The 25731-nt window shown below is 56.5% G+C and overlaps 1 protein-coding gene across 7 annotated transcripts in view; it reads right to left on the bottom strand.

Annotated features, from left to right (window-relative positions):
- Positions 1-25181, bottom strand: part of OSBPL5 (oxysterol binding protein like 5) — a 90748-nt gene extending 65567 nt beyond the window's left edge. Inside the window, exon 1 of one of the 7 annotated variants that reach the window (XM_057725675.1) lies at positions 24851-25181. In XM_057725675.1, the coding sequence (XP_057581658.1) occupies positions 24851-24865 (15 nt within the window). In that variant the 5' untranslated portion in view covers positions 24866-25181. Of the gene's footprint in view, positions 1-1650; positions 1762-2924; positions 3158-13637; positions 13655-24850 lie in introns of those variants that run through there. The other 6 variants (XM_057725678.1, XM_057725673.1, XM_057725677.1 and 3 more) reach the window with 6 other exon arrangements.
- Positions 25182-25731: the final 550 nt, after the last annotated feature.

Raw genomic sequence — 25731 nt, 5'->3', positions numbered from 1 at the left:
CCAACTCAGGCCAGCCTGACCCCCAGGCCCAGGAAGGAGGGGCTTCCATCCGGCGTCCAGGAGGCACCGCCCACGGGTCCACATCTGCACAGCAGCCTCCCCAGGACGAGGCCGGACACGGTCGGCTGGAGGGTCTTCACCTGGCCCATCTGCTCTGTCACCATCTCTAAACACAGCTGGCAAGACGGACCAGACAGACACACTCAGTGCCCGCCCTCCTGGAACCCCGGGGGCCCTGCCCCGCACGTGTGCAGGCAGACAATGGGATTGCCGAGCTGGAGCTGGACCTGACGCCCCTGAACTGCCAGCTGCCTGCGAAGCCTGTCAAGTTCAAGGAGCGGCAAGGCCTCACACAGCCGAGGAAGTGGGTAAAAGCCACCCGACAAACCACTCCGCCTGCCATTGTTGAGGGCAGCGTTTCTGTTGTCTGGGACCTGGATCCACCCTGCAGGCGCACACAGAGCCAAGGGCGCACACGTCCAACCCAAAGGCTGTGCCCACGTCCCTGGCCATGACGGCCCAGGCCTGCCTCTGGACCTGGCCTGGGGGCTGCGCCTGGGGGAGCATCACAGGGGTGTGCCTGTGAAAGGCACCTTGAGGGCACAGGCAGAAGAGCAGACACACGTACAAACTATCTCTGGTGCAGACAGTGCGGTTCGTTGGTGAAACCTCCAAATGGCAAAAGAGCAGAAATCCAACCAGCTGCTTGGGCTGGGCCTGGCTCAGCCCCAGGATGAGCGCGGACAGAGAAGCCCACCTCCCCACGGCGGGACCTGTTCACACCCCCAGAACCACTCAGAATCCCAATTCCAGGGTCTTCCAACAGCACACAGCCCAGCTTGGGGGGTGGGGTGAGGGGCTGGAGGTGGTACCTGGGGGTCGCAGGCGGCAGTGGCCGGGCGCCTGGGCTGCTGACAGCGCCCCCCCTTCCCCGCCATGTCCTGCCCTCCCCTGACTCCCAGGCATCCTCTAGCGCACAGGACCCTCATGTAGACTCATGTCCCCTAAACAATTTCCGATGCTCCCTATCTTTAGGGGGTCAGTGGCCTAGAGATGGAGGCTCTGGGGGGTGGGTGACAGCAAAGGTCCTCTCCTTCAGCTCTCACAGCCAAGCCCGGAGCTGGGATGCCAGACACCATCCCCGTCCCCACCCAGGGGCAACGCGTCCCCTCCCCAGAGACCCTGCCCCTTCAAGGCTGCCTGGGTCTGGGCTGAGCTGAGCACACAGACCCGGCTACTCCAGGCAGATGGACCCGGCCACCGGCTTCTTCAAGCCCTCAAACTGGGGAGCCCCGCTGACCGCAGCTCCCCACACTCGGGCCCCACCCGCGCCCCAACCCGCCCGCGTCTGGGATCGTCCCCGCGCCACCCCGGGCTCCCGGAGCGCCAGGCCGGGCCGGGCTCCCCAGCACCGGCCACAGTCGAGGTCCGCCAGGCTGCGCCCCAGTCCCGGGGGTCTGCGGACTCCGGCGCGGGGGGCCCCCGCAGCCCCCCGCAGCAGCCCCCCGCAGCAGCCCCCCGGCGGCCCGCGGGACGCGCCGGGCCCTCCCGCCCCGGCCCCTCCGGCCCGCTCCCCTCCCCCCACGCGGCCCCTCCCCGCCCCACCCCCGTCCTGCCCCGCCGCCCCCTCCCCGCCCGCCGCGCTCCTACCGTGAGAAGCGGGGCGCGCTGGGCCGGGCCGGGCCGGGCGCGCGGGGGCTCAGCTGGCGGCGCGGCCCGGCTGCAGGAAATGCCAGAAGACTGATCCAACCGCGGGAGCGGAGGGAGGGAGCGGAGGAGGGAGGAGAGGAGCCAGGGAGGAGGGCCGGAGGGCGCGGCGGCCGCAAAACCCGGGCGGGATCGGCGAGCGGAGCCGGCGCGCCCGGGACCCCAGTCCCTGCCCGGCCCGGCCCGGCCCGCCGCCGTCTCCCTGGCGCACGCTGGGGCTCCCGCGCACCGCGGCCCCCGGGGCTCCGGACGCTCCTCCGGAACGGGGTGCGGGGGTCAGCCTCCAGGGGTTAGGGGGCGGGAGGGCACGCCATCACAGATGTTTGCAGGCCTCCAGCCCACCCTAGCCAGAGTGGGGGGGGCCCCTCTCTTTCTGAGCCCAAGAAACTGTCCCCATTTCTCGCCCAGGCGGAAGCCACCAAAACACGAGGAAACCCAGAAACCCGAGACCTTTGTGCGTGTCCCACCTGTGAGCTTAGATGCACCCCTGCCTCACACCCATGTTTCTAACTGCACTTCTTTCTCAGTATTTTATTTATTTATTGTTTTGGCCAGGAGCCCACCTTCCTGCGGCTTTTCTCCTGTGTGTCCCCATCACCCCCAGAGACCTTTTAGACCCCTGAAGCCTTCCTGGATAGATCCACTTCCTAGATCCGCTAAACAACAGCAGATAGGAGCAGAGGCGGTAAGGGGTCTCCCTCAGCCCCTCACCTGCAGGGAGGGCTCCAGGACCTCGGTCTGCAGAGCCTGCAGGGGCCTTCCTGAGGCCGCTGTCCCCCAGGGACCGACCAGCTGGAACTGGGCCCACCCCCTTCCAGGCATCCCAGACCAGGTAGGGTGTGGGGACTTTTCCAAAAAGAATCTCTCGGTCACTCCCTTCCACGGGACGGACTGACCCTCAGCAGAGCTCCAGCACCTTACGTTGGGTGGAGACTGCCTCACAGGCAGCGCCTGAGTCTGGTGGTCATCGGAGTGCCCAGGGAGGCTCCCTCCAGCCCCGCTAGCTGGAGCAGGCTCAAAGAGAGTTCTTACCCCAGTCGGGTGGGTGGCCTGGACCAAGCTGCCCCCCAGCCTCAGCATCACGCCCAACCCATTGGGCCAGGAGGTGGTGCCCCCAGGGTATCAAAGCACCAGGGGTGAAGGGGTGGCCTGTGCTGCCTCGGAGGCGGCTCTGGGCGCACCCCCAGGACCGGTCCCCCCCCCCCCCCCCCAGTCACCTTGCGAGGCCTTTGGACGCAGAACTGCTCAGACAAGATACTCAGGGCCATGGCGGGACCCCTCCGCCTCTTCAGGGGAGAGTCTGCGTGGCACGGGGACCAAGGAGACAGGCCGGATGCTCTTTGAAGCCTCTGCACGGAGCTGGGTGCGGCTGCCGGCAGCCTGGCCAACGGCTGGTTGTCAGGGCCAATCCACAGGGAATTGAGGAAGAAAACAAAGCTGCTGTCCCCTGGGGCTGAGGTCTCAGGGGCCAAGTAGGGAACGTTTCCAGTCCCTGTTGATGCTGTTTGAAGCCAGCTTGAGGTTATGAAATGACACTGCTGAGGTCACAGGGACACATGGCCAAGTATAGGGATGGGGCAGGAAAGGCACAGAGATGGGCAGAGCCGGGTGCTGACAGTGACGGCTCCGAGGACGCACTGGGTGGGCTTCACCGTGCAGGAGCTGCCGGGGTTTGGGCCTCGGGCTCCTCACCTGTCAAGGGGGGCGGGGCCCCAAGAGCATCTCACCCCGCGGGCTGCCGTGAGTCCCCGGGGCGGGGAGACGGGCTCCCCATGTGAACCCAGGGGAGGAAGTGGCTGGTACCGTCTCTGACGGGCAGCCACTGGCTTCTCACTTGGTTCTGAATTTATGATAATTCAGAAAAGCTGTCTGAGAGGTAAGATTTTTTTTTAATTGCCTTTGCAAACACGGAGCACTTTACTTTCTCAGGCGGAATACAATTTAAGTTAAGACTATTTCCATCCAGGTCTGGAGAGCAGTGGTTCTCCACTGGGCGCGTTTGGCCTCCCCTCTCGGGGTGACATCGGGTGCTGTCTGGAGACATCCTTGGTTGTCACAGCTGGGGGTGCTACTGGCCTCCTGTGGGTGGAGGCCAGGGAGGCCGTTAAACACCCATCCACACGCAAGACGGTGGCCCTCATGGGGGAGGATCCAGCCCCAAGTGTCAGTAGTGCCGGGGCTGAGAAACCCTGCTCTAGAGTGGGTACACGCATCACCATGGGGGTCCCTCCCTAGTTCTGGGGGGTCTGTCCCTGGGGATTGCAGGAGCTCCACAGGTCCTGTTCATGGATTCCCCCACCCTGTCCCTGATTCCACACCAAGGGGTTCTAGATGTATGGACTCAAACCCTCCCCACAGCCCTGAAGGGCAGGTCCTGACAGGGTCCATTTTACAGACGGGGAAGCAGAGGCACAGAGCCAGAAGAAAGTCTCTGGGCTCTTGCCCCCAGCAGTCTGCTCCAGAGCAGTGCTCCGAGCCTCTGCACTCTGCCACCGCATTAATGAAGATCCACAGGTTCAGAGGTGAACCCCTGGGGGCCCCTGCCCCTTTGCTGCACTGCCTGCCTCACAGGGAAGGGTGGGTTAGCCAGAGCACGCTGGAACATGCCCGCCTTCTCAGAGAGGACCCCTCCTGGGTGGGCTGTGGCGGGCTCAGACCACTGCAGGGCCAGTGCTGGCTGGGCTGGTCCACTGCGGTGGGGGTCCTGAGGCAGGCAGGTGCCGGGTCCTCTCACACCTGCTGGGCTGGCGGGGGTAGTGGTGACTATTTCTCCCATTTCTCAGATTAGGAAACTGAGCCCCAAGTAAGGGGTGCAGCCGGATCTCTGACTCCTAGTTGGGCCCAGGGAGGCTGCAGGGCAGCCCAGGGGTTCGGCCATAGCAGGTGAGCCTGGGCCCGCTGTCCCCTGCGGGCCCAGGGGCAAATCCATCCCAATGGTGTGACTAGACTCTCAGGGCCAACTCCAGAACATCTTTGCTCTGAGATCCTCAGCGCCCGAGCTTCAGTGAGATAATTGCCTCTCGAGGGGTATGTGGTGGTCTCCAGAGCACAACAGCTAGTCCTAAAAACAACTGCGACACTTATCGATGGCTCGCCCTGTGCCAACACCGTGTGCCCACTTTCCACGCCTGCATGATTGCATCCCCTCCTCTTCCTGGAGGCGGGGGTCACCATTCCCCACCCCCTGGAGGTTAAGTGACCAGCTCCAGGCCAGGCTGCTGGGGAGTGGCCTAGGCAGGACTGAACCTGGAGCTGTAGCCAGGGTGCAGGAGGCCGGCTCTCCCTCCCTGTCCTCAGGGCTGGGCTGGGCGTGCAGGCAGAGCCTCCTCCAGCCCCGTCCCTGAGGCCTCAGCATCCCCGGACCTGTCCCTCCTCCTCTGCCCTGGGAGATGCTGTGTGGTGATGTCTTCATGGGCTGAGTCACCAAGCCAGGTGTGGGGGCTGAGCAGGGGCTGTTTTCTGTTCTTTCTCAGAGAAACCTGTGAAATTCAGCTGAAGAATCTCCCTTTAGAATTCTGAGTCACGTGGGCACTGGGCAGGGGCTTCCTGAGCAGGCTGGCTGCCTGCACAGCTCTCTCTGTCTCTGTCTCTGTCTCTGTCTCTGTCTGTCTCTTTGCCTCTCTGTCTCTCTCTGTGTGTCACACACATGCGCGCGCGCACACACACACACACACACACACACACACACACACACACACGTCCTCCAGAAGGTCATATCCAAACCCCTGATGCAGGCAGACCTGATGATAAATAAAGGTAAAAACATGGATTTTTCCCCCTCTTTTGGTCCTAGTACTTGTTCTCCTACCTGGAGGGACAGGAAGGTGTTAGTTACAGGACAAGCCCTCCAGGGACTCGGAGAGGCTGTGGGGAGCGCGTGATGCTGGATGCAATTGGACACGCCGATGTGTCCGCGCCCAGAACTCCCCGCAGACACGGAGGTGAAAGCTGGGCCAGCACACTCGGCCTCTGGCCCTCCTGCGTGGGGCGGTAGGCACTGCCATGTGGGGGCGACGTGCCTGGGGAATGCCCTGAGGGCCCATGAGGTGGACAGTGCCCGGAGAGCAGGGGCAGCTCGCTTGGTGTGGACAAAGAATGTCGCCTGCCATATCAGAGAACAAAGATGCTGCAGCCACTAAGCTGTCAGCCACTGCAGCCGCCCCGCCTGTGCACCCTGAGGGGACTCAGGATGGAGAAAAGCGGGACACTGGCCCTGTGCGGATGAGGTGCCCATCGAAGGCATGATTCCAGTGAGCCCCAGCTCTTGCATCTCCCCATACGTAGAAAAGTGCTAAATTCGTTACCTTGAGATGTCTGTTTTTTCTTTAATTAACAGTACTGTTGTGATGGTTCGACTACCTGATTTTAGTTGCAAAAACCCCTAAGTATCTTGGCTCCTCCTTACCTCTTCAGAGCAGTTGCTCAGAGCTGTCTGAGAGGCTGCCTCCTGGGCTTAAGTCCTCAGCAAGTTTACCAAATAAAACACAATTGTTGGGCTTCCCTGGTAGCACAGTGGTTAAGAATCTGCCTGCCAGTGCAGGGGACACGGGTTCGATGCCCTGGGCCGGGAAGATTCCACATGCCTCAGAGCAACTAAGCCCGTGCGCCACAACTAGTGAGCCTGGGCTCTAGAGCCTGTGAGCCACAGCTGATGAGCCCACGTGCTGCAACTACTGAAGCCTGTATGTCTAGAGCCCGTGCTCTGCAATAAGAGAAGCCACTGCAGTGAGAAGCCCACGTACCACAATGAAGAGTAGCCTCCGTTCACCACAACTAGAGAAAGCCTGTGCGCAGTAATGAAGACCCAACACAGCCAATAAATAAAAATTAAATAAATAAATTTAAAAACAAAACAAGATAACACAATTGTCTACTTTTAGGTGGTGCATCTTTTTCCAGTCGACACCGGCCCCTCTTTGCCCACTCCCTTCTTTGGCTCACTGACTCAGTCCTCTACTTTTGTGTGTCCCTGTCTCGAATTTGCCTTTCTTTTCTCTTAAAAGGATACAGTCATTGGATTTAGGGCCCACCAGGACAGTCCGGGGTTTCGTATGGAAGTCCTTGGCTTAATTATATCTGCAAAGACCCCATTTCCAAGTAAGGTCACACTCACAGGTACTGGGTTTGGTCACGGATATATCTTTGGGGGACACGATTCACCCACTGCAACGGGGACCCTCGGGCATCCTGCATCTGCTTTTCCCTTGAAAACCTGCAGTCTGCTCTGCTGAGCCAGACCAAAGTTTGTTGAACTTCTTCCCTGTTCTAAATGCTTTTGTTCTGAGTCTTTACTTGAGGACACAGCCTGGGGGTCCTGAAAGCTGTGGACTAGAGCTGATCTGGGTTCTACCCCTTCCTGTCTCTGAGCCCCAAGAGAGAAGTCTGTCTCCTGCCCTCAGTTACAGAGGATGGAAGGGTGGAGAGGGCTTCCCCCCACACCAAAGCTCTGAGACTTGGATGGGGTCTGGCTCTCCAACCAGCCTGTAGCATCCTGACATCCCAGGCCACAGGGTTTTGGCAAATCCACGCTGGGGCTGAGGGCTGGCTTTCTCCAGCCTGACTTTGGGAGGACCACGAGGACCCTGGCACATTCTCCCTTCCGGTGTCCGGGGAGGGCTTGGGGCTGCTGCCTGGTGCCACAGACACAGCGAGTGATTTAAAAAAAAAAAAAAAAAAAGTTCCACGGCAGGATCTGCCTTTGGGAACCAGCATGCAGGGCAGCCATGCTGCCCTTTCTTCTCAAGGTGTGGAACCTCGTCCTGGAGGGATGCACTAACGGATTCACAGGGCTGGATCTGGCAGTGGTCTCAGATCCTGCTCCCGCTCACCAGCCACTGCCGAGCAGCCCCTCTCTTGTGGCTGTGTTTGGTTAGCAGGCAGAACTTGGAGAAGCCCAGCAACATTACACAAAGGTGACCAAGAGCTGGAAGTGGGCAGGTCATCACGCAGGTCACATGGTGAGTCTGCACTGGAGCACGTGTGGGCTCCGGGGTGCCTCTGCCGCTTCTGCAGGAATATTGAGACACTGGAAGCTGAGAACCTCTCCACTCGACTTGGAAGATCTAGAGCAGCACTTCTCAAACTGTGAACTTAAAACCCTGCTGGGGTCGTGAGACCTTTTAAGCGTCCAAGACGTGAAAGCTACTGTTAACGCAATACTAGGATGCTATTTGCCTTTTTCACTTATATTTTTTCACAACTTAACAACAGAGTTTTCTGGAGGCTACAACGTGTGATATTGCAATAGATGGAATACAGAAGCAGATGTGAGAATCCAATTGGCTTCTGTTAAGCCAGACGTTAAAAAGACTCTCAAAAAAATGTAACACAATGCTACTCTTTTCACTAAATATTTTTGTTTTGGAATAGATAGTTGGTTTTCATAAATAGTGTGTTATTTGTGTTAACACATAACAAACTTATCATTATTCTTTTTAAAGGAATAAGTAAATAAATATTTTTGAAAACAGAGTAAATATTGATAGAGTAAGCTACAGAAACAAATAATCTTTGTGGTCCCCAATAATTTTTTTAATGGAAAGGATCCTGAGACTAAAAGTTTTAAAAATCATTGATGTAGAGGATGCCAGAAGGTGCAGTAAAAAGATTCCAGAAAGAGCTGGCACAGGAGTGGAGTCAGAACAGGGTGTGAATCTAGGCTTTGCCATCCTCAGCCATTCGCCTACTACTGTCATATCTTTATCACCATGGCCACCACCACCATCACCTCCATCGGCACCACCACCGTCACCATCACCTTCATCACTATCAGCTACACCACCACACCACGAATGCCACCGCTGTCACCATCACCAGCACCATCACTGTTGTCAGGACCACATCTATCTTTGGTTGAGCATCTACTATGTGTCAGATGCCACAGTAAGTGATCCATAGTCGTTACCTCCACTTGGCAGAGACCTCTATGAGGTAGGTATCACTATCCATATTTACAAGTGAAGAAACTGAGGCTTGTAAAAGTTAAAGTCACCTGGTAGAGCGGGCTCTGAACTCCAATCTATTTGGCTCCATGGACTGCCCGGAAGTTGCTTAAGCCTGCTTAGTCCCCACTAGTTAGTTGCTAGTTGGGAACATTGCTAATGATACTAGTTACTGTTACTGACCACCCACGAAACCCCAGGCATGGCGATAGGCACCTGTCCACGCTGCCTCAATCTGTTCAAGCACATAGAGCACATGTTGAAGTAACACCCATCTTAGTGCAGGTGAGCTGCATGTGGAAACATCACCCCGGTGTCAGCACAGGGGGCCACCAGGTGAATGCTTGCCCCCATCAGCACGGCCTCCCCGAGGGGGGTTGCTAGGACTGAGGGATTTTCAGGGGAGGGGATGGGGTGGTTGTGAGCCAGGCCCGTGCAGGAGATGGCAGAGATGGGCGTGGCCTCCACCACCACTCTGCTCTGTCCCTTGGACTCAGGCCATGCTCCCAGCAGGCTCCTCCATCCTTCCTCTCCCTCACTGAATATTGATGGAACATCTCTGAAGTGCTAAATCGTGTTCCAGAAGTGGGGAGAGCAAGGTTCCTGCCTACACGTGGCTCACAGACAAAGATGGGAAACAGAGGCATGAAGGCAGACCCTAGGAATGCACCCCCTGCTCTGACCCACGCTACGAAGGACAGGCAGTCATGCAAGGGGCTGTAGGAGGCACAGGATGTTGGGGGGTTCTTTGGAGAAGGTGGCTATGGAGGGATTTCTGAGAAAAGGACCTTTGAGTAGGAACCTATGTGGAGTGAAGGAGTGAACGCTGGCACCTCTGGGCTGAGCATCTTCCAGGCAGAAGAATAGCAGTCGCCCATGGTGTGGTCATATAATGGCCAGCGGTCTGTGTGCCGGGTGGCAGGGGTTGGGGGCTAGGGCAGAGAGAGAGAAGGGGTACCACGTGAGGCCACAGAGACTGGCAGAGACCCTTCATGCATGGCTTTCTGTGCCACGCATGGAGTGGAAACCACATTGCGGGACAGGGCGTAGGGGTTCTGAGAAGGGAATGTTAAGATCTTATTTTAAAAAAATGTCTCTGGATATAGAGGTTCAAGAATGGAGGCAGGGTGTCTTTTAGAAAGATTTTGTGTGGTCCAGGCTTACCTTAGGGTGGTAAAAAGGGAGGTTGGGAGAAGTGGGCAGATTCAGGTATGTTTTGAAAGTAAGAAAAACTGATATCCACCCAAGCCTAAGGCCTCAGGGGTGGGGAGGGAAAGTGTCTTAGCCAACTCAGGCTGCTCTAACAAAATACCACAGACGCAGTAGCTTCTAAACAAATTTATTTATCACAGTCCAGAGGCTAGAAGACTGAGATCAGGGTACCAGCATGGTCAGGTTTGAGTGAGGGCTCTCTTCCTGGGTTGCACACTTCTGCCTTCTCTGTAGCCTCACATGGCCGAGAGAGAGAGAGAGAGAGAGAGAGAGAGAGAGAGAGAGAGAGAGCACGCGCGAGCTCTCTGAGGTCTTTTTTTAATAAAGACACTGATCTCACTCATATGGGCTCCACCCTCAAGATCTAATCACCTCTCTTCCTCCTCTCTCTTCCTCCTAAAACCATCACATGGGGGTTAAGATTTCAACATATGCATTTGGGAGGACATAAACATTCAGTTCCTAAGAGATTTCCAAGCAAAGGCAGTTAAATCAGCAGGGGGCTGGGATAGGACTCAGGGGTCTAGCCGGCCCTGCCCCCAGCTAGATGACGTTGACCTTTTGGTGCCTTAGTCCCCCCCACCCCCACCTTGTCCTTAGATGTTAAGGCACCTCCCAGCTCTCAAGGGAGTACAGAGACTCCAGAGAGGTAGTAGATGGGAGACACATTTTCCTTTTTGAAACACATCATCTTCTGCAATGTAGTCAGACCATCCGTGTGACCCTTGGGGTCAGACATGAGATTTTTGAGGTCAGAGTTGACCTCCTCCCCAGTGGGTCTCCCCATACCTTGCTCAAGGTGGGTGCTTCACAGGTGAGTGAACTATAAACGCTCATGCATATAGATGCAGCAATCCTCAACAGACTATTAGCAAATCCAATCCAGCAACATATAAATAGGAAAACACATCACTGCTAACTGGAGTTTATTGCAGAAATGCAAGGCTACTTCAACATTTGAAAATCAGACAGTGTAATTTACCACAGCAACAGACCAAGGACGGAAGACCATATGATCATCTCAGTGGATGCAGGAAAAACATGTGACAAAATTCAACATTCATTCATGATAAAAACTCTAAGAAAATTAGTATTAGAAAGTTCCTCAACTTGATAAAGGGCATCTATGAAAACTCCACAGCTACCATCATACTTCATGGTGACAAACTCAATGCATCCCCCCTCAGATCTGGAACAAAGTAAAGATTTCCACACTATCTACTCCTATTCGACAGCAGGCTGAAGTCCTAGCCAGTGCAATAAGACAAGGAGAGGAAATAAAAGGTATACAGGTTGAGAAGGAAGAAATAAAATTGTTTTTGTTCACAAATGACACATTTCTCCATGTAGGAAATTCTAAAGAGTGGATAAGAAAATGGTAAGTGAGTTACAAGATGTCAGGATTCAAGGTCAAGATACAAAGATGAGTTGTATTTCTATGCATTAGCAATGAACACTTGGAAGTAAAATAAAATAAAAAAAAACAGTACTATAATACCATTAAAACACCAAATAATAGCATTATAACACCAAAATACAGGAAATACTTAAATTTAATGTAATAAAATATGCAAAAAATCTGCTGAAAACACAAAACACTGATCAAAGAAATAAAATAAGACTTAAGTAAATGGATAGACATACTATGTTTGTAACCGAAAGTGGGGTCTGGCTGCTTGCCGCTCAAAAGCCAGTAAAGAGGGTTTCCCTGGTGGCACAGTGGTTAAGAATCCACCTGCCAATGCAGGGGACACGGATTCAATCCCTGCTCCAGGAAGATCCCACATGCCATGGAACAACTAAGCCCATGTGCCACAGCTGTTGAGCCCGTGTGCTGCAACTACTGAAGCCCACATGCCTAGAGTCCGTGCTCCGCAACAAGAGAAGCCACAGCAACAGGGAGTCTGCGCACCACGACAAAGAGCAGCCCCCACTCGCTGCAACTAGAGAAAGCCCGCGTGCAGCAATGAAGACCCAACACAGCCAATAAATTAATTAATTAAAAAAAAGCCAATAAAGAGGAAAGGCTGGTGGAGGGGAAAGTTTGCTTTATTTTGGATGCCGGCAACCAGGGGGAGGGTGGACACCTGTCCAAAGGGCGACTCCACTCCCCTCCTCCCTCTGCCAACAATCAGGGGGCAAGAGCTTTTATAGGCAGAGGGAGGGGGCTACATGCAGAAACAGCACAGTCAGCTCTAACAGTCATCTTGAAACTTAACATGAGGTGGTCTTATCAACATCATCTTGATTAAGTACAGTTAATCTTCACTTCCGGGGTCACTTTGTTCCCATTCCCTTGAGGCTAATTCTCGGAATTGTGGCAGCTTATGTCCCGGCTACAGTCTGGTCATCATGTACTTAACTTCTTCCACCTGGTGGGGATTTCAGTATCTATAAGACAGCTCACAGGACACTTTCAGAATATGATCTATAGCCCTTGAGAAGAAACTAAAGGTCTTTAACTTTGCTCAATGACTAAACTATTATTATTTGGACTCCTTTGACTGTTTTCCTTGTTTCTGCATTTTCTCACTTTTCTGATTAAACTTATTCTTTAGCTAAAGTTTTTCCACAAACAAAAGGCAGGCTGAGGACATGGGGGGTGGAATGGGGCAAGGACCAGAGGGTCTTGTTCCGTTTCATGTACACAAGTTTGAACACTCAATATTGTTAAGATGTTTATTTGCCCCAGATTGATCAATAGATTTGATGCAATCTCAATCAAAATCTCAGCAGGATTTTTGGGTGTAGAAATTGACAAGCTGATTCTAAAATTTATATGCAAAGGCGAAGCAACTAGAATAGCCAAAACAATTTTGAAATAGAATAAAATCGGAGGATTCATACTACTTGATTTCAAGACTTACTCTCAAGTTACAGAAATGAAGATTGTACCGTTTTGGCAAAAGAATAGACACAGAGATCGATGCAACAGAACAGAGAGTCCAGAAACAGGCCCACACATACACTGTCAATTGATGTTTGACAAAGATGCAAAGGCAATTCAGTGGAGGAAAGATAATTTTTTTAAACAAATGGTGTTGGGGCAATTGGACGACCGTATGCAAACACACATACATACACACACACACCTTGACTCACCCTAAACAACAATGAACTCAAAGTGGATCATAGACCTATATGTAAAAACTAAAACTATAATACTACTAGAAAGAGCATAGGAGAAAATCTTTGTGACTTTGAATTAGGCATCGGTTTCTTAGATATAACAATCATGAGCAAAATCCCGGCCAGAATAAAATGATAGATTGGACTTCCTCAAAGTCAAAGCCTTCTCCTCTTTTCAAAGATACTGTTGGACCTCCCTGGTGGCGCAGTGGTTAAGAATCCGCCTGCTAATGCAATGCAGGGGACACATGTTCGATCCCTGCTCCAGGAAGATCCTACATGCTGCGGAGCAACTAAGCCCGTGCACCACAACTACTGAGCCCGAGAGCCTAGAGCCCACGAGCCGCAACTACTCAGCCTGGGTGCCACAACTACTGAAGCCTGCACGCCTAGAGCCTGTGCTCCACAACAAGAGAAGCCACTACACTGAGAAGCCCATGCACCGCAAAGAAGAGTAGCCCCTGGCTCATCACAGCCAGAGAAAGCCTGCGCAGCAACGAAGACCCGATGTAGTCAAATAAATAAATAAATAAATAAATAATTTTTAAAAAAGATATACAAATGGTGACTGAGCATGTGAAAAGATGCTCGGCACCGCTGGTCATTAGGCAAGTGCAAATCGAGACCTCACAAGAAGCCCTGGAATACCTGCTGCATTTAACCACCATGGCCACATCTTCACCCACTCACGTGCTCATTCGTTCCTTTTCTCGTGGGCTCTTTGTTCTATACACACTTAGGAGTCAGACCCAGCTGGGTCCTCAAGGTGCTCTTAGGCTGGGGGAGGTGGGAAAAAAAGATGTCACAAATGCCCACAGTGATGGCTGACTTTACATGTCAGCTTGACTGGGCTAAGAGCTGCTTGGATGCCTGGATGCACGTAGGTGGGTATGTGGTGTAAGACATGACCTCTGGGTGTGCCTGGTAGGTGTTTCTGGAAGTCTTTAGCATTTGACTCCACACACTGAGTGAAGGTCACCCTCACCGATGTGGGCGGGCATCTTTCATTCCATCGGGGCTGAATGAAACACAAAGGCCACAGAGGGGTGGAGTCATTCTCTTCTGGAGCTGGGGTGTCCGTCTTCTGCCCTCGGACACTGGACCTCCTCATTCTCGGGCCTTCAGCCTCTGGCTGAATTGCATCACCGAGATGGACGATGCAGGACTCGGCCTCTCTGACCATGTGAACCGATTCCTGCACTCAGTCTCCTCTTGCGCGGATTTCCACACACCCCACTGTTTCTGCTTCTCTGGAGAACCCACAACACAGCAAGGGTGCGGGTGGGCCTGGAGGGGAACCAGCAGGGCCTTCCTGTGGGGCGAGGGGGAAGGGCTCCCTGGGAGGCGGTCACCCAGAGCCGAGTGCCTCCGTGCGAGGATCTCAGGTCTTGGTGTGGGTGGGGGGTCCGACAGGGAGGTCCTCAGCAAGGTCCTTTGGGGGCACAGGGAGGAGACCGGGAGCCTGCCTGGGCCCTGTCACCGGCCTCCCTGAATCTGATTCTGGTGACACCCTGTGCGTCTGCTGTGGCCTCCTCGGCTGCCGTCTGTCCGATCAATTGCTTTTAGCTCCCGGGGGTACGCGGTTCTGTCCTGTTACTGGGCAAGAGCTGCTGGCCCAGGCAGTGCCACTCATCCTGGTGGGGGTGGGGTGGGGTGGGCTGTGAAATTCAGTTAAAGTGCTGACTACCCCTGGCCCAGGGGAACATGAGGGCACAGCCTGAAACCCCCAGTTAGTTCAGTTCCCGGAGGCACTGTGACCCCAGCATCCAAGCCCAGCTGCCGGGGTCTCTCTCCTGCATCCCCTTCCCCACAGAGGCGCGGGTGACAGGTGCCCCACTGCTGCCAAGAGCTGGTGAGTGGTTGAGTCTACGGGAGTGACACAGCCTGGGAGGCAGGAAGGACAGACCATTTACAGACGGCATCCTGTGTGGTGAAATGCAGTTTTTGGAGTAGAGGGCAATTCTATAACGTAATGGGCAAATCACACAAAATTAGCTCATCTGCTACATTAGTGGTTGACAACTGTGGATGTATTCAGAAAAAAATAAAGAGAGATCTGGTAGATAACTAATAAGGACCTACTGTATAGCACAGGAAATTCTACTCAATACTACGTAATGACCTATATGGGAAAAGAATCTGAAAGAGTGGGTATATGTATATATATAACGGATTCACTTTGCTGTACACCCGAATCTAACACAACATTGTAAGTCACCTATACTCCAATAAAAATTAATCAAAAAAAAAAAAAAAGAGAGGGCTGGGCTTGGCCAGGTGGGCAGATTGGGGGTGTGCTGCCTTATTTTAACCACAAGAGCTCCAATTTTATTTGCTGTAAGTATTGGAAAATTTCCACACCTTGGGAAAGTGTGATGAGGCCCTAGGTTCTATTATGGGCATCTGTGATCAATGTTGGGGGCAGTATTGGGGGTCCTTGTGCACCCACCTTGGTAAATATTTGCACAAGGGCAGAGAGCTGGTGGGGCAGCTGTGTCCACCCACCGGCCTGGCTTTCTCAGAAGGGCTGATGCCCTGTGGTTACCAGACATGCTCCCGTGTGGAGCTGTGGAGATGCGGCCTTGGTTAGAAGGATGTGGGGACCCCAGCACAGAGCCACGGGATGCAGATTCCAGGGTCCCTGGGGAGACCCACCGGTTTCTGGAGGGGACCAGGGTGTCAGTATCCTATGCCTATTCAACCTAAGATCCAGGGCTCCAGAGGGCAGCTGACCAGAAAGGGAAGGTTCTGGAAGGAAGTGCCATGTGGGGGGGTGGCTCTGAGAGAGGAAGGGAATGGGTAGAGCTGTTCGGGAACTGGCAGCTCCTAGAATGAAGCCAAGGGGTGTGAGCGTGGAGCTACACGTCAGGGCTGGTTTGCAAGGGAGCCAAGAACGTTCAGGAAAAAAGAATTAAACAACCGGAAGGGCATGTCCCTCAGCCCGGCGTGCGCCTGGAGCCCTCCCTCCACAGGGTCATGCAATTCCCAGCCTGCAACGCTTCTACTAGTAAGCCCACTCCTCCTTTAGCTCCAGCCTCGCCTCCTCCTGGAAGCCCTCCTGGACTCCTTCCCCAAGCCTCCTGAAGCTGTTCGGATATGGCCATGAGCCCCAGGGAGGCAGCTGCCTCTCTGTCTGGGTTTGTCTGTCTGGGTCCGAAGGGCTCAGTGTCCAGCAGACATGGGAAGAGCAGAGGACACCCCAGTGTCTTTAGGGGTTTTGCCCTCCTGCTCTGGTTGGGGAGGTTTTGTTCCGTTTGTCCACGCCTGTTGTGTAAATATGAATCTGCTGTCTGTGGGTGGGTGGGCACCAGCGTCCACGTGCACAGGGATCACGTGCGGGGGTGGTGGTGGGAGGACCTCCGCATCACTCCTGCACCTGGCCCCCCTCTGGGTCTCACCTCCTCCCCTGGGGACCTGGCTCAGCCTGGAGCTTGGCAGCCAGTGGGGTCTTTGGACCTTGGGGAAGGGGGCGAGAGAAGGTGGGATGCGGCAGGGTGGCGGCTGGCGTGAGGACTGACCCGGCTGCTCCCTAGACAGCCCCCAATCCCCATGGTTGCTTCTGCCTCCTCCTTATTTTCAGCCTGTTTTCCAAGTAGGGTCATCGGCCTCCTGTGCTCTGGGATGCACCACCCCCCTCCTTCCATAAAGCCCCTTCTCTTAACAGCCTCAGCCCCTTCTACAAGCACAGCCCACACCACCCCTCCTCCAAGGGGCAGGGGGAGAGGGCCTCCCTCCCACCCCCAGGGATTCCTTTTTAATTGGTGGTGGGGCAGGCAGGGTCCAGCGCCCCAGGTGAGCCAACGCACAGAGGGGCGGAGAATTTGCAAGGGTGGATTGGGTCCCTTGGGGCAGCCCCCAACCCCCAGACATGGCCGACAGGCCCCCAGTGACTCAGCTCACGTGGGCGCCTCTGCTGAGCCGGGCTGCAGGCCCAGGGAACCGAGCGCTGGACGCTCAGATTCTGGGGTGAGACGTCTGCCCCACCCCCGAAGGGTTGGGGTCTCGGAATGGAAGAAGCAGGGGGTGGGGGTGGGGGGGTGGAGGTCGGGGGTGGGGGTGGGGGATGGCCCGGCTGCTGTCGTTTCACAGAAGCAGGAAGTCCAGTGGGTGAGGGCAAGTGGCCCTCGACCTCAACACACACACCAGCTCCTGCCTCTCTATCGGATAAATAGGTCACTGGGAGTAAAGCACTGAGTGGTAACCTTTCCCACCCCGACCCCTGGGGGGCTGCTGGGATTTCAGCTCCAGACCCAACGTGGGAGGAATTCAGGGAGGAGTCAGGGGACCCACTGGAGGTCTGTTGCCCCAGAAAGTCACTGCCCTGGAATTGCTGGGGCCGCACGAACAAGGAAGCATGGCAGGGGCCCAGACTCAGCAATTGGAGGGCGGCCCCCAGGCCTGTGGCCAGCTCCACCCTTTCCCACCCATCCATGTGCTCTTTCCAGCCCTCTGGCTTTTTCCAGCCACGGTAGATCTGTAGGGGCCCTTGGTGAGAGCCTTCCTGACAAACAGGAGGCTGAAGGAAAGGAGGGCGGAGGTACCCTGCCCTCCCCCCACCCAAGGTTAGGCTCCAAGCTCCTGGTGAGCAAGGTGGGTGGCCTGAAGGCAACCCTCCCACAGGGCACCTCCACCCCAGCCCCAGGTGCAGGGCCAGGGGCCCCATGTGTCTGTGAGGACCAGGGTGGCCCAGGCCCCTGAGACAGGAGCATAGGGAATGCTTAGGGTGGCACCAGGGGCCCAGCTTGGCGGCCATGCCAGGTACTCCTGGTCCCATGGTGGGCAGGGTCGGGATGGACTTTCTTCTTTCTGCAGAGCCAGCCAGCTGGGCTTTTGCTGCTTTCTGGGGCTCTCTTGCAGGGTATACCCCTCACCTTGAGAGCCCTCCTGAAATCCAGGATGGGGCTCCCTGTTTATGCTTAATGGCCTCTGGATATCCACTGCTCTGATTCCTAGTCTGCTGTGAACTGGTCCTAAGAGCATGCCCTCCTAATTCATACTAGGGTGTGAATGATTGCTGGTGGCTTATCTCAAGTCTCTCATTAAGAAGCTCTGCATTCTTACTAGGAAACAAAAGCTGAATCATTTCGATCCAAAAGGAATGTGTGATTGCCATCTCCTCCCACAAAGCATAGCTGTTGAGAGAGGGGGTGGAGAAAGGCAGGGATGATTCATGGAAAGATCTCTTCGAAACTTCAGTCTAGTAGACAATGCAGCAGGTTGTTCAGCCGTTCTGAGACTCAGCCTCCCCCATCTGTAGAGATTTCAATCACACCCTCTCGTCCAGGTCTTTAGGAGGGTGGAGTGGGGGAATGCTGTGCCTGGCATGCAGGAGGCGTCCCACTAATGCTCCGTTAGTCCCAGTGGTCAGGATGGGGGAGAGTGCCAGTGCTGGTCCTTCACAGTGATCCTCACAAACTCACTGAGCTGCCCCAGCTCCCCATCCACGGGCGGCCACAGTGTGGATGTGGTAGCCTCTGGCTCCAGCCGGGGCAGCTCGGGTCTCAGCTCTCCCCCTACCTGTCCTCCTGCCTGTTCTCCTCTTCCCTGTGCCGGCACCAAAAAGATGTGCGTGCCACAAAACCCTTGCCCCACAGTGACCCTTGCTGAGAGAAAGGAAGATGCCCTGGGGAGAGAGGGAAGCAGGAAAAACTCAGGGCACGTCCCCTGGGGCAGGAGCAAGGCAGGCTGGTCCTGCCTGGCTGTCCAAGGCCACGGTGGCCTGAGGCTGGACCACCCAGAGACTTTTCAAAGTGCTCAAGTCTTCTGGTTTCGTTACAACCAGCGGGAAGTCTCCCTGTGGGCAGTGGTCTGGGTGTGGCAGAGGGGAGCCCCACTGAAAGACCAGGAGGCACCTAATACCTGCTGGCTAGCTCACCTGCAGGAAGCAGCAGCCCGGGACACCAGGTGGAGATCAGGTGATGTGTCTACAAGCCACCCGACCAGACGACAGAGATCGCCAGCAAACCGGCAAACCACCGGCAGCTGGGGGAGGGGCCTACACCAGCTTCTCCCTCCCAGCCCCTAGGAGGAACCAACCCTACAGATGCCTTGGTCTTGGACTTCTGGCCTCCAGACAGTGAGAGGGTAGATGTTTATTGTTTAAGCTCGGCCAGGGCAGCCCCAGAAAACTAGCATACACCCAACATGCAGGTGGGCAGATCGAGGCATCCCAGGGCTCTCAGCTGGAGAGCAGGCGTCTCAAGGGCACGGATGCCGGTGGCACAGGAGTGACTCTGGCTTTTGACCGCACGGCCTGTGATTGGCCAAACAGAAGGAGGCCGAAGGGGAATCGTCTCAGGTGCAGGAGGAAAGGGGTGGGGGCTTATGGGGATCTGGAGGCCTTGGGGGCCCCCAACCTTCCCCAGGGAGGCCTCCTGACAGCCTCCTGTTTGGCCCGCCTTCCAATTCCCTCCAGCTCTCTGTGGTTTTGCTGGTTTTCCATCTTTTTCTTCTTTTTTTTTTAATACTTATTTATTTGGCTGCGTTGGGTCTTAGTTGCAGCATGCGGGATCTTTGTTGTGGCGTGTGGGACCTTCTGTTGCAGCGCGCACACATCTCTCTAGTTGTGGCACACTGGCTAAGTAGTTGCAGCACGTGGGCTCAGGAGTTGTGGCACACGGGCTTAGTTGCCTCACGACATGTGGGATCTTAGGTCCCTGACCGGGGATCAAACCCACGTCCCCTGAATTGGAAGGCAGATTTTTAACCACTGGACCACCAGGAAAGTCCCGCTGGTGTTCCATCTTGAGGGGGGGCCCTCCAGGCTGGCGTGGTGCCCATGTTGTTCTCCAGTCCTCCTCCCACTGCCTCGTGGTGTGGCCGCAAAGGCCAGTCAACCACATATTCAGTGTGGCACGCGAGGGAAGCCCTTGGCTGGGGCCCCCAATGGTGATGTGCTGCCCTGGCCTGGTGGAGATTCCCAACACCCACCCCTGCTTGAGAAGGGGAGGGGGCTGGCTTCCCAGGATTGGGGGTACGTTCCACACCTTGTGTCCGGTGCCCTTGGGGCATTGCAGGGAACCCCGGCAGGGCAGAGGAAAATGAGCGAGTCTTTGCAGGAAGAGAAGGAGGAGACAGGTCCCACTGGCTGGGTGGGGTGAGCTGTGATTTAAAGCAGCTGACAGGCCCCATCTGTGCCAGGAGGCTGCCTGACCTGCTTTCTCCTTCACCTGACAAGGACGGCTAAGAGCAGGCCTGTGGCTGCCGTGGCTGCAGGGCACAGGCGCCAGAGGTGGGGGCGGCCCCCGGCCCCCCCAGGGGCATGAGGACCGTCAGACCCGCAGGGGAATGGCCAGTCTGCTGGCTTTCCTCCTCCTTGGAGGGGCCTCTGGGAGCCCTGCCTGCTCTGTAGGTGGGCTGCTGGGCGGTGGCCTGGCAGTCGGTCAGTCTACCAAGCTGTGTCATTGGCAGGCTGTCATTACCATGGACAATGTCATTACCAGGCTGCCCTGATGGACCTTGGGAACCCCGTGGTGAGCAAAACAGAGGGTCCCGCCTTCCAGGTGCCAGCTGCGCGGAGAGACAGTGAACACGCAGATGGGAGGGGAGCTCATCGAAGGGCACGTCTGCCCGGAGACCCTCACTCAGCGGCCCTCTCCCTGCTCGCTCCCAAACTTCAGGGGCAGCAGCTGCTGCAGCTGTGCTTCTCCTGACCCCCGTGGACCCCCGGGGATCTGGCCCAGGAAGGGGGTCTCTCCCTGCGTCAGACCCTGGGGGTGCTTGGCCAGCGCCTCACTGTGTAGCCTCACATTGGGTCTGAGATGGGGGAGAGGGGAAGGCCCTGAGTGCCCCCTCCTGTGGCAGGAATGATGCCCCCTCCAGGGCCTGGCCCCTCCCCTGCTCCCCAGGCCCCCTCTCCTGCTCCGATGCTGGCCCCCCGGGTCCCCTCATGCATGTGCCAATGGTCCTGGCTCGGGTGCCTGCTTATCTGGGATGCAGCCCTCCTCTCCCTGAAAGGATGATTCCCTGCAGCCAGACCGCTTGGGGGCAACCTCAGCTCCGCCACTTACTAGCTATTTGATCTTGAACATTACTGAACCTCTGGGGTGGGCAGAATTGCAGAATGACCCAAAGCCCCCTCCCCATAATATCCTGCCCTCGAGCGTGGGTGGCACCTGTGACTATGAGAGAGGTCGTACTGTGATGACATCATGTGACCTGGCAATGGGGATCTTTGTGGACATCACTGAGGCCCCTGTTCAGTTGACTTTGGTTAATCAAATGGGGGATGGAGTGGGGAGGGTCTGGCTACTGGGTCCGGAGGCCAGAGACTGAGGAGGCTGGGGCAGGAGGGAGGCTTCGGTGGCCGGATTGAAGATGGAGGAGGCCATGTGGTAGGAAACTCGGATGGCCCTGCTGATGGTCAGCTCGGAAATGCAGACGTCAGGCCTACAGCTGCAAGGAACTGGGCTCAGCCAATGGCCTGAATAAGCATGGACGAGAGCTCTTCCCCAGGGGCTGCAGAAGGAACCGGCCGGCAGGTGCCCTGATTTCTGTCTGTGAGGCCCTGAGCAAGGCCCCAGATAAGCCTGGACTGCTGGCTACAGGATTTAATGGGGGGGGGGGGGGCAGGGAGGAGGGCACTTTAAGCTGCTAAGTTTGTGGCAATTTGTTATGCAGCACTAGCTGACTAATACAACCTCCCATGCCTCAGTTTCCCTGGCTAGACAGGGTCGTCACAGTCCTCACTCACAGGTGGGGGTAGGGATTAAGGGAGCGAGAACAGGAAGCCCATAGGAGAGTCATACTCAGGAAGTGGGGGTCGGTGGGGGGGAGCTTTGTTGATCACAGCACCCTGCACTAGCTCACAATGCCTTCCTTGCCCTGGGCCTGGTGGTGGCTGTGGAACCTGCACACTTCATCAGTCCATTAAAAATTGGCTTTGAGTCTTTCTCCTCCAGGCCTATGGCTGGGGTGGGGGTGGGGGTGTCCAGCTCTTCCTGTATCTCTTGGGCCCCCAAGGAGGTTTTACACAGAGTGATGCCGTGCATGTTTGGTGAAGATATGCATGGCTGGAGAGATGAGATGTTTGTCAGAGAAGGGATAGGGTCCCTTGTGGGGTCTGGTGTGCCCCGTGCACTAATGCTTGGCCTGAGCCCAATGAGGACAGTGCAGATCTACAATGGCTCCATTACTGAGGTGGGGGCTCCTTCCCCGGCACACGAGCTGCCCTCCCTCTGAGCCGCCCGGTCCTCAGGGCCCTGACAGGCCTGGGGAAGGAGCCAAGAGGACGTGGGTCCAGGAAGGGGCTGAGAGCTGGGAGCCGTGGGCTCCCGGGGTAGGCAGGGGTCTGGAGGACAGACGAATATGTGACAAGGACAAACTACGGGCCAGCTGAGGACTGCCGGCCAGAGAACGCTGGCTCCTGACTCAGCCAGCCAGCTGAGATGTGAAATTTGCCAGCTGCAAATGAAGGCCCAGAAGGGCTTCAGGACACACCTGGGTCACCCTGGCCCCAGGCACCGAGCGGGCTCCTCTGTCTGGCAGGCTCTGGGGCATTGTTGTCCCTGCCCAGGCTCCCCCAGGGGAGTGTCAGGAGGGCGACCTTGGTGCGGGATATGAAGTGATTCGGGACATTGCACACAGATCGTGCAGGCCCAGGGACCTGTGTGGGACCTGGGGGCCCCATGAGGGCTCCTTGGGAAGAAAGGCAGGAGCCCAGCCAGGGGAGCTTGGTGTGGCCGCCCAGCCCCCCTCGTTGCCCCATCCCCCAATAGCCCTGCTCCCCCCTGTCCTGCACACACCAGCCCAACTGCACCCCCAAAGTATCTGATAGGCAGTCAACACCCTCTCCCAGCTCCCGCCAGCTCCCAGGCCTCCCACTCCCACCCCATCACCTCGGGTTTTCCTTTAGGAAAAGAAGATCTTTCACCAATAATCAATCACCAGCCAGTGGCTTCAGCCAAATGTCTGCATTTGGGGCATCTCTTGTGGCTCTGCGGGTCCTCCTTGCACGGAGATGCCCAGCATGTGGGGGGCCCTGGGGGAGCCAGGAGGGACCCGCCCAGCTGCAGCCCCTGCCTCAGGCACCCCCCCACCCTCACCCCTCACCCCAAGCTGTGTGCTCAGCGTCTCCCAGCCCTTCCCTGGCTGTGAGGGGAGAGCTTGAGTAGTGAATGTTTTGATAGATTGCTTGGCCCAATTAATATTCCTCTCTTCACCTCCTCTGCCACCTGGTGAGGAGTCAGCCAGAGGAGGCAGGAATGTCGAGGAACTGGTTGCCGAGGCCCCCGGGGGCAGCAGGTGGCATCCAGCCTCCAGGACCAGCAGACAGCATCTCCTGGGAGGGTGCCACCCAGCCCAGGGCTCCTTGGGGGGCAACGAGGTGCTGAGCAACGCTGCCATCCTCTAGCTGCAGGGGTTGAGGGCTGGTCTGTGGGAGGTCTGGATGCCTCCCCTGCTGGCCTGGGGGTGGGTCTTACCTGCCCAGGGTGGGGGAGGTGGGGGAGGCGAGGCTCAGACCCAGAGATGTCTGCTGCAGGGCCTGGGGTTCCCATCCCATGGGGACAGCCCTCCTGGGGGCAGACCCCAGCAGGAAAGACGCCAGAAGGGCTCTGTGTTTACTGAACTCTGCTGGGGACCCCCCACTCCTATCCCCTGTGCCCCGAGCCAGCCTTGTGAGCGCAGCCTTTCAAGAGGTACCTACTTATTTGAGACTTCAAATAAATTTATTGGCTTTCAAAGATGAGTAGAAAACTGCAACACCAAATTTAATGAGTCTTCAATTAAATTTCTGGTGGCAACGACCAATACACCTGCAGCCTCGTGTCACGCCGTGCCAGCCACCCCATACCCAGGAGCTCATTTAATTCTCAGAAAAGCGGCGGCGAGGCGGGCTTTGTTAATATCACAGCTGGGGAGAGTGAGGCAGACCCTTGCGCAGGGACACGCAGCTGGGGAGAACCAGGGGCTTGAACCCAGGAGCCGTGAACATCACCTTCGCCCCACCGCACCTCCGCACAGGCCCATGTGGTCAGCTAGCCCGGTCTAACTCTGCTCTTTGTTCAGCCCCAGGGCTCTCCCCAGGGTCCTGAGCTGGCGGCTCCTGCCCCCGCTACACCGCCAGAGCCTTCCTCACCCATGTTCTGGAACAACATGCCCAGGGCTGCAGCCTCGTTATGTAAATGCTGGAGGAGAGAATACAGTGGTGGTCGGGCCTCTCCTGGCCTTGGACCCCCATGGGGTGAAGGTGCTGACCTTCGCAGCCACCTGGTGCACACAGGCCAGGGACTGGGGAAGCCAAGCCCTGTGGACCTGACTTCTGCTCCCTGGACCCCTGTCTGCACTCAAAGTTGCATTCAAGTCCTCCATCACTACCCTGAGTACCTCTCAGCTTTGTCCTCTATTCTGCCAATGCAATGGTCAGAAATTCAGAGATACCCCTCTTCAAGTCTGGTTTTTAAACAACAATTTGCTGTGGGCACAGAAGCCAGAAGTCCGAGGCCCTGACGGGACAGAGGATTCTTCAGAAGTGACCATGCAGGGCAGCAGTCCCTTGCAAGACTCAATGGTCCTGCTCTGTCCGGCTTCTCCTCCAGGAGGCGCTGGCCGGAGCCGCCCGTAGGAGGCACACACGCGCCCAGGTGTCGGTGCAATGCAGCACTGCCTGCTGCGCCCTGGGACCTGCCTGAGCTCCCACTGGGGAGCATGGCTGCGGGTGGGGGGCAGAGCCAGCCCCCACCTGGCCGGTGTGTCAGTCCTCAGGGGACTTGGAGGAAATGAGCAGAAAACTGGTGCTCTCTGCCACCTGCTGCTCTCCAGACCCCTCCCCACACGGCTCCAGACCCCTCCTCCAGCATCCAAGGCAGCATTTGCCCTTCCCCTGGGGCCCCGCTGAGCCCCCTCCCCAGGTGGGCACTCACCGTGCAGCAGGGCATGAGGGTGTGGGCTTGCTCCCTCCTCCAGGCTGCTCCTCCGAAGTCTCTGTGCCCCCCCTGTGCTGTGCTGAGCAGATTTGAGGGACCCTGGCCACGCCCAGCCCAGGCTCCTCTTGGCGGAGACTCTGTAGCTCCGGAGTGGGCAGAGTCGCAAAGGGAGTGTCCGAGTGGTGGCCGGAATGGGTGTTGCTGACAGGTGTTGCGGGCTGTGCAGCGAGAGCTAGGGGATCACTGTGGGGATTGGTGCCTCCCAGGGGGTGCAGAGGGGACCGGCCTGTGCGCACTTCTCTGGAGCCTGCAGCTGTCCCCTCCAGCCCCGAGCTGCCACCAGCAGGACCAGCTGCTGCAGCCGCCTCCTGGTGCCAGGCAGATCTGGTTCTAGCTGCGGCTGCGGTCCAAGGTGCAGGCTGGAGTGTTACCTAACATCCCTAGGCGGCCGCGCCTCCTTGTTGGCAGGTTTGCTTAGGGATTACAGAGGGAAACAGAGGGTCATCGTTAAACACCAAAAGAGCCTCCTGACTGGGCACCCCCATGTCCTCCATGGCCTCTTCCTCCAGGGAGAGGTGGGGCAGAGCCTGAGGCACAGAGAGGGTGAGCAACAGCCTAGGGTCACACAGCAAGTTAGGGGCACAAGGAATTCAACCCCGTCTTCCTGTGTTCTAGTGTCATCCTCCATCCCCTTGGGTATCCAGCTCCCTCCCAGTGCCCAGCCCAGCCCAGTCCTGCTCACCCCTCTCCTGCCCAGTTCTGCCCAACAGAATGCCCACAGCACTGCAGGAGCAACAGCTGACAAGCCTGTTTTTGGAAGCTGGGTTGGGAGAGCTGTGGGTCCCCAATATACAGGTGACTCCTGAGGGGGCTGGGAA

The sequence above is a fragment of the Hippopotamus amphibius genome, chromosome 3, assembly GCF_030028045.1.
Source record: "Hippopotamus amphibius kiboko isolate mHipAmp2 chromosome 3, mHipAmp2.hap2, whole genome shotgun sequence".
NCBI lineage: Eukaryota > Metazoa > Chordata > Mammalia > Artiodactyla > Hippopotamidae > Hippopotamus > Hippopotamus amphibius.
Note: the sequence above shows the minus strand (reverse complement) of the source record. Positions and strands in the feature narration are given on the sequence as shown.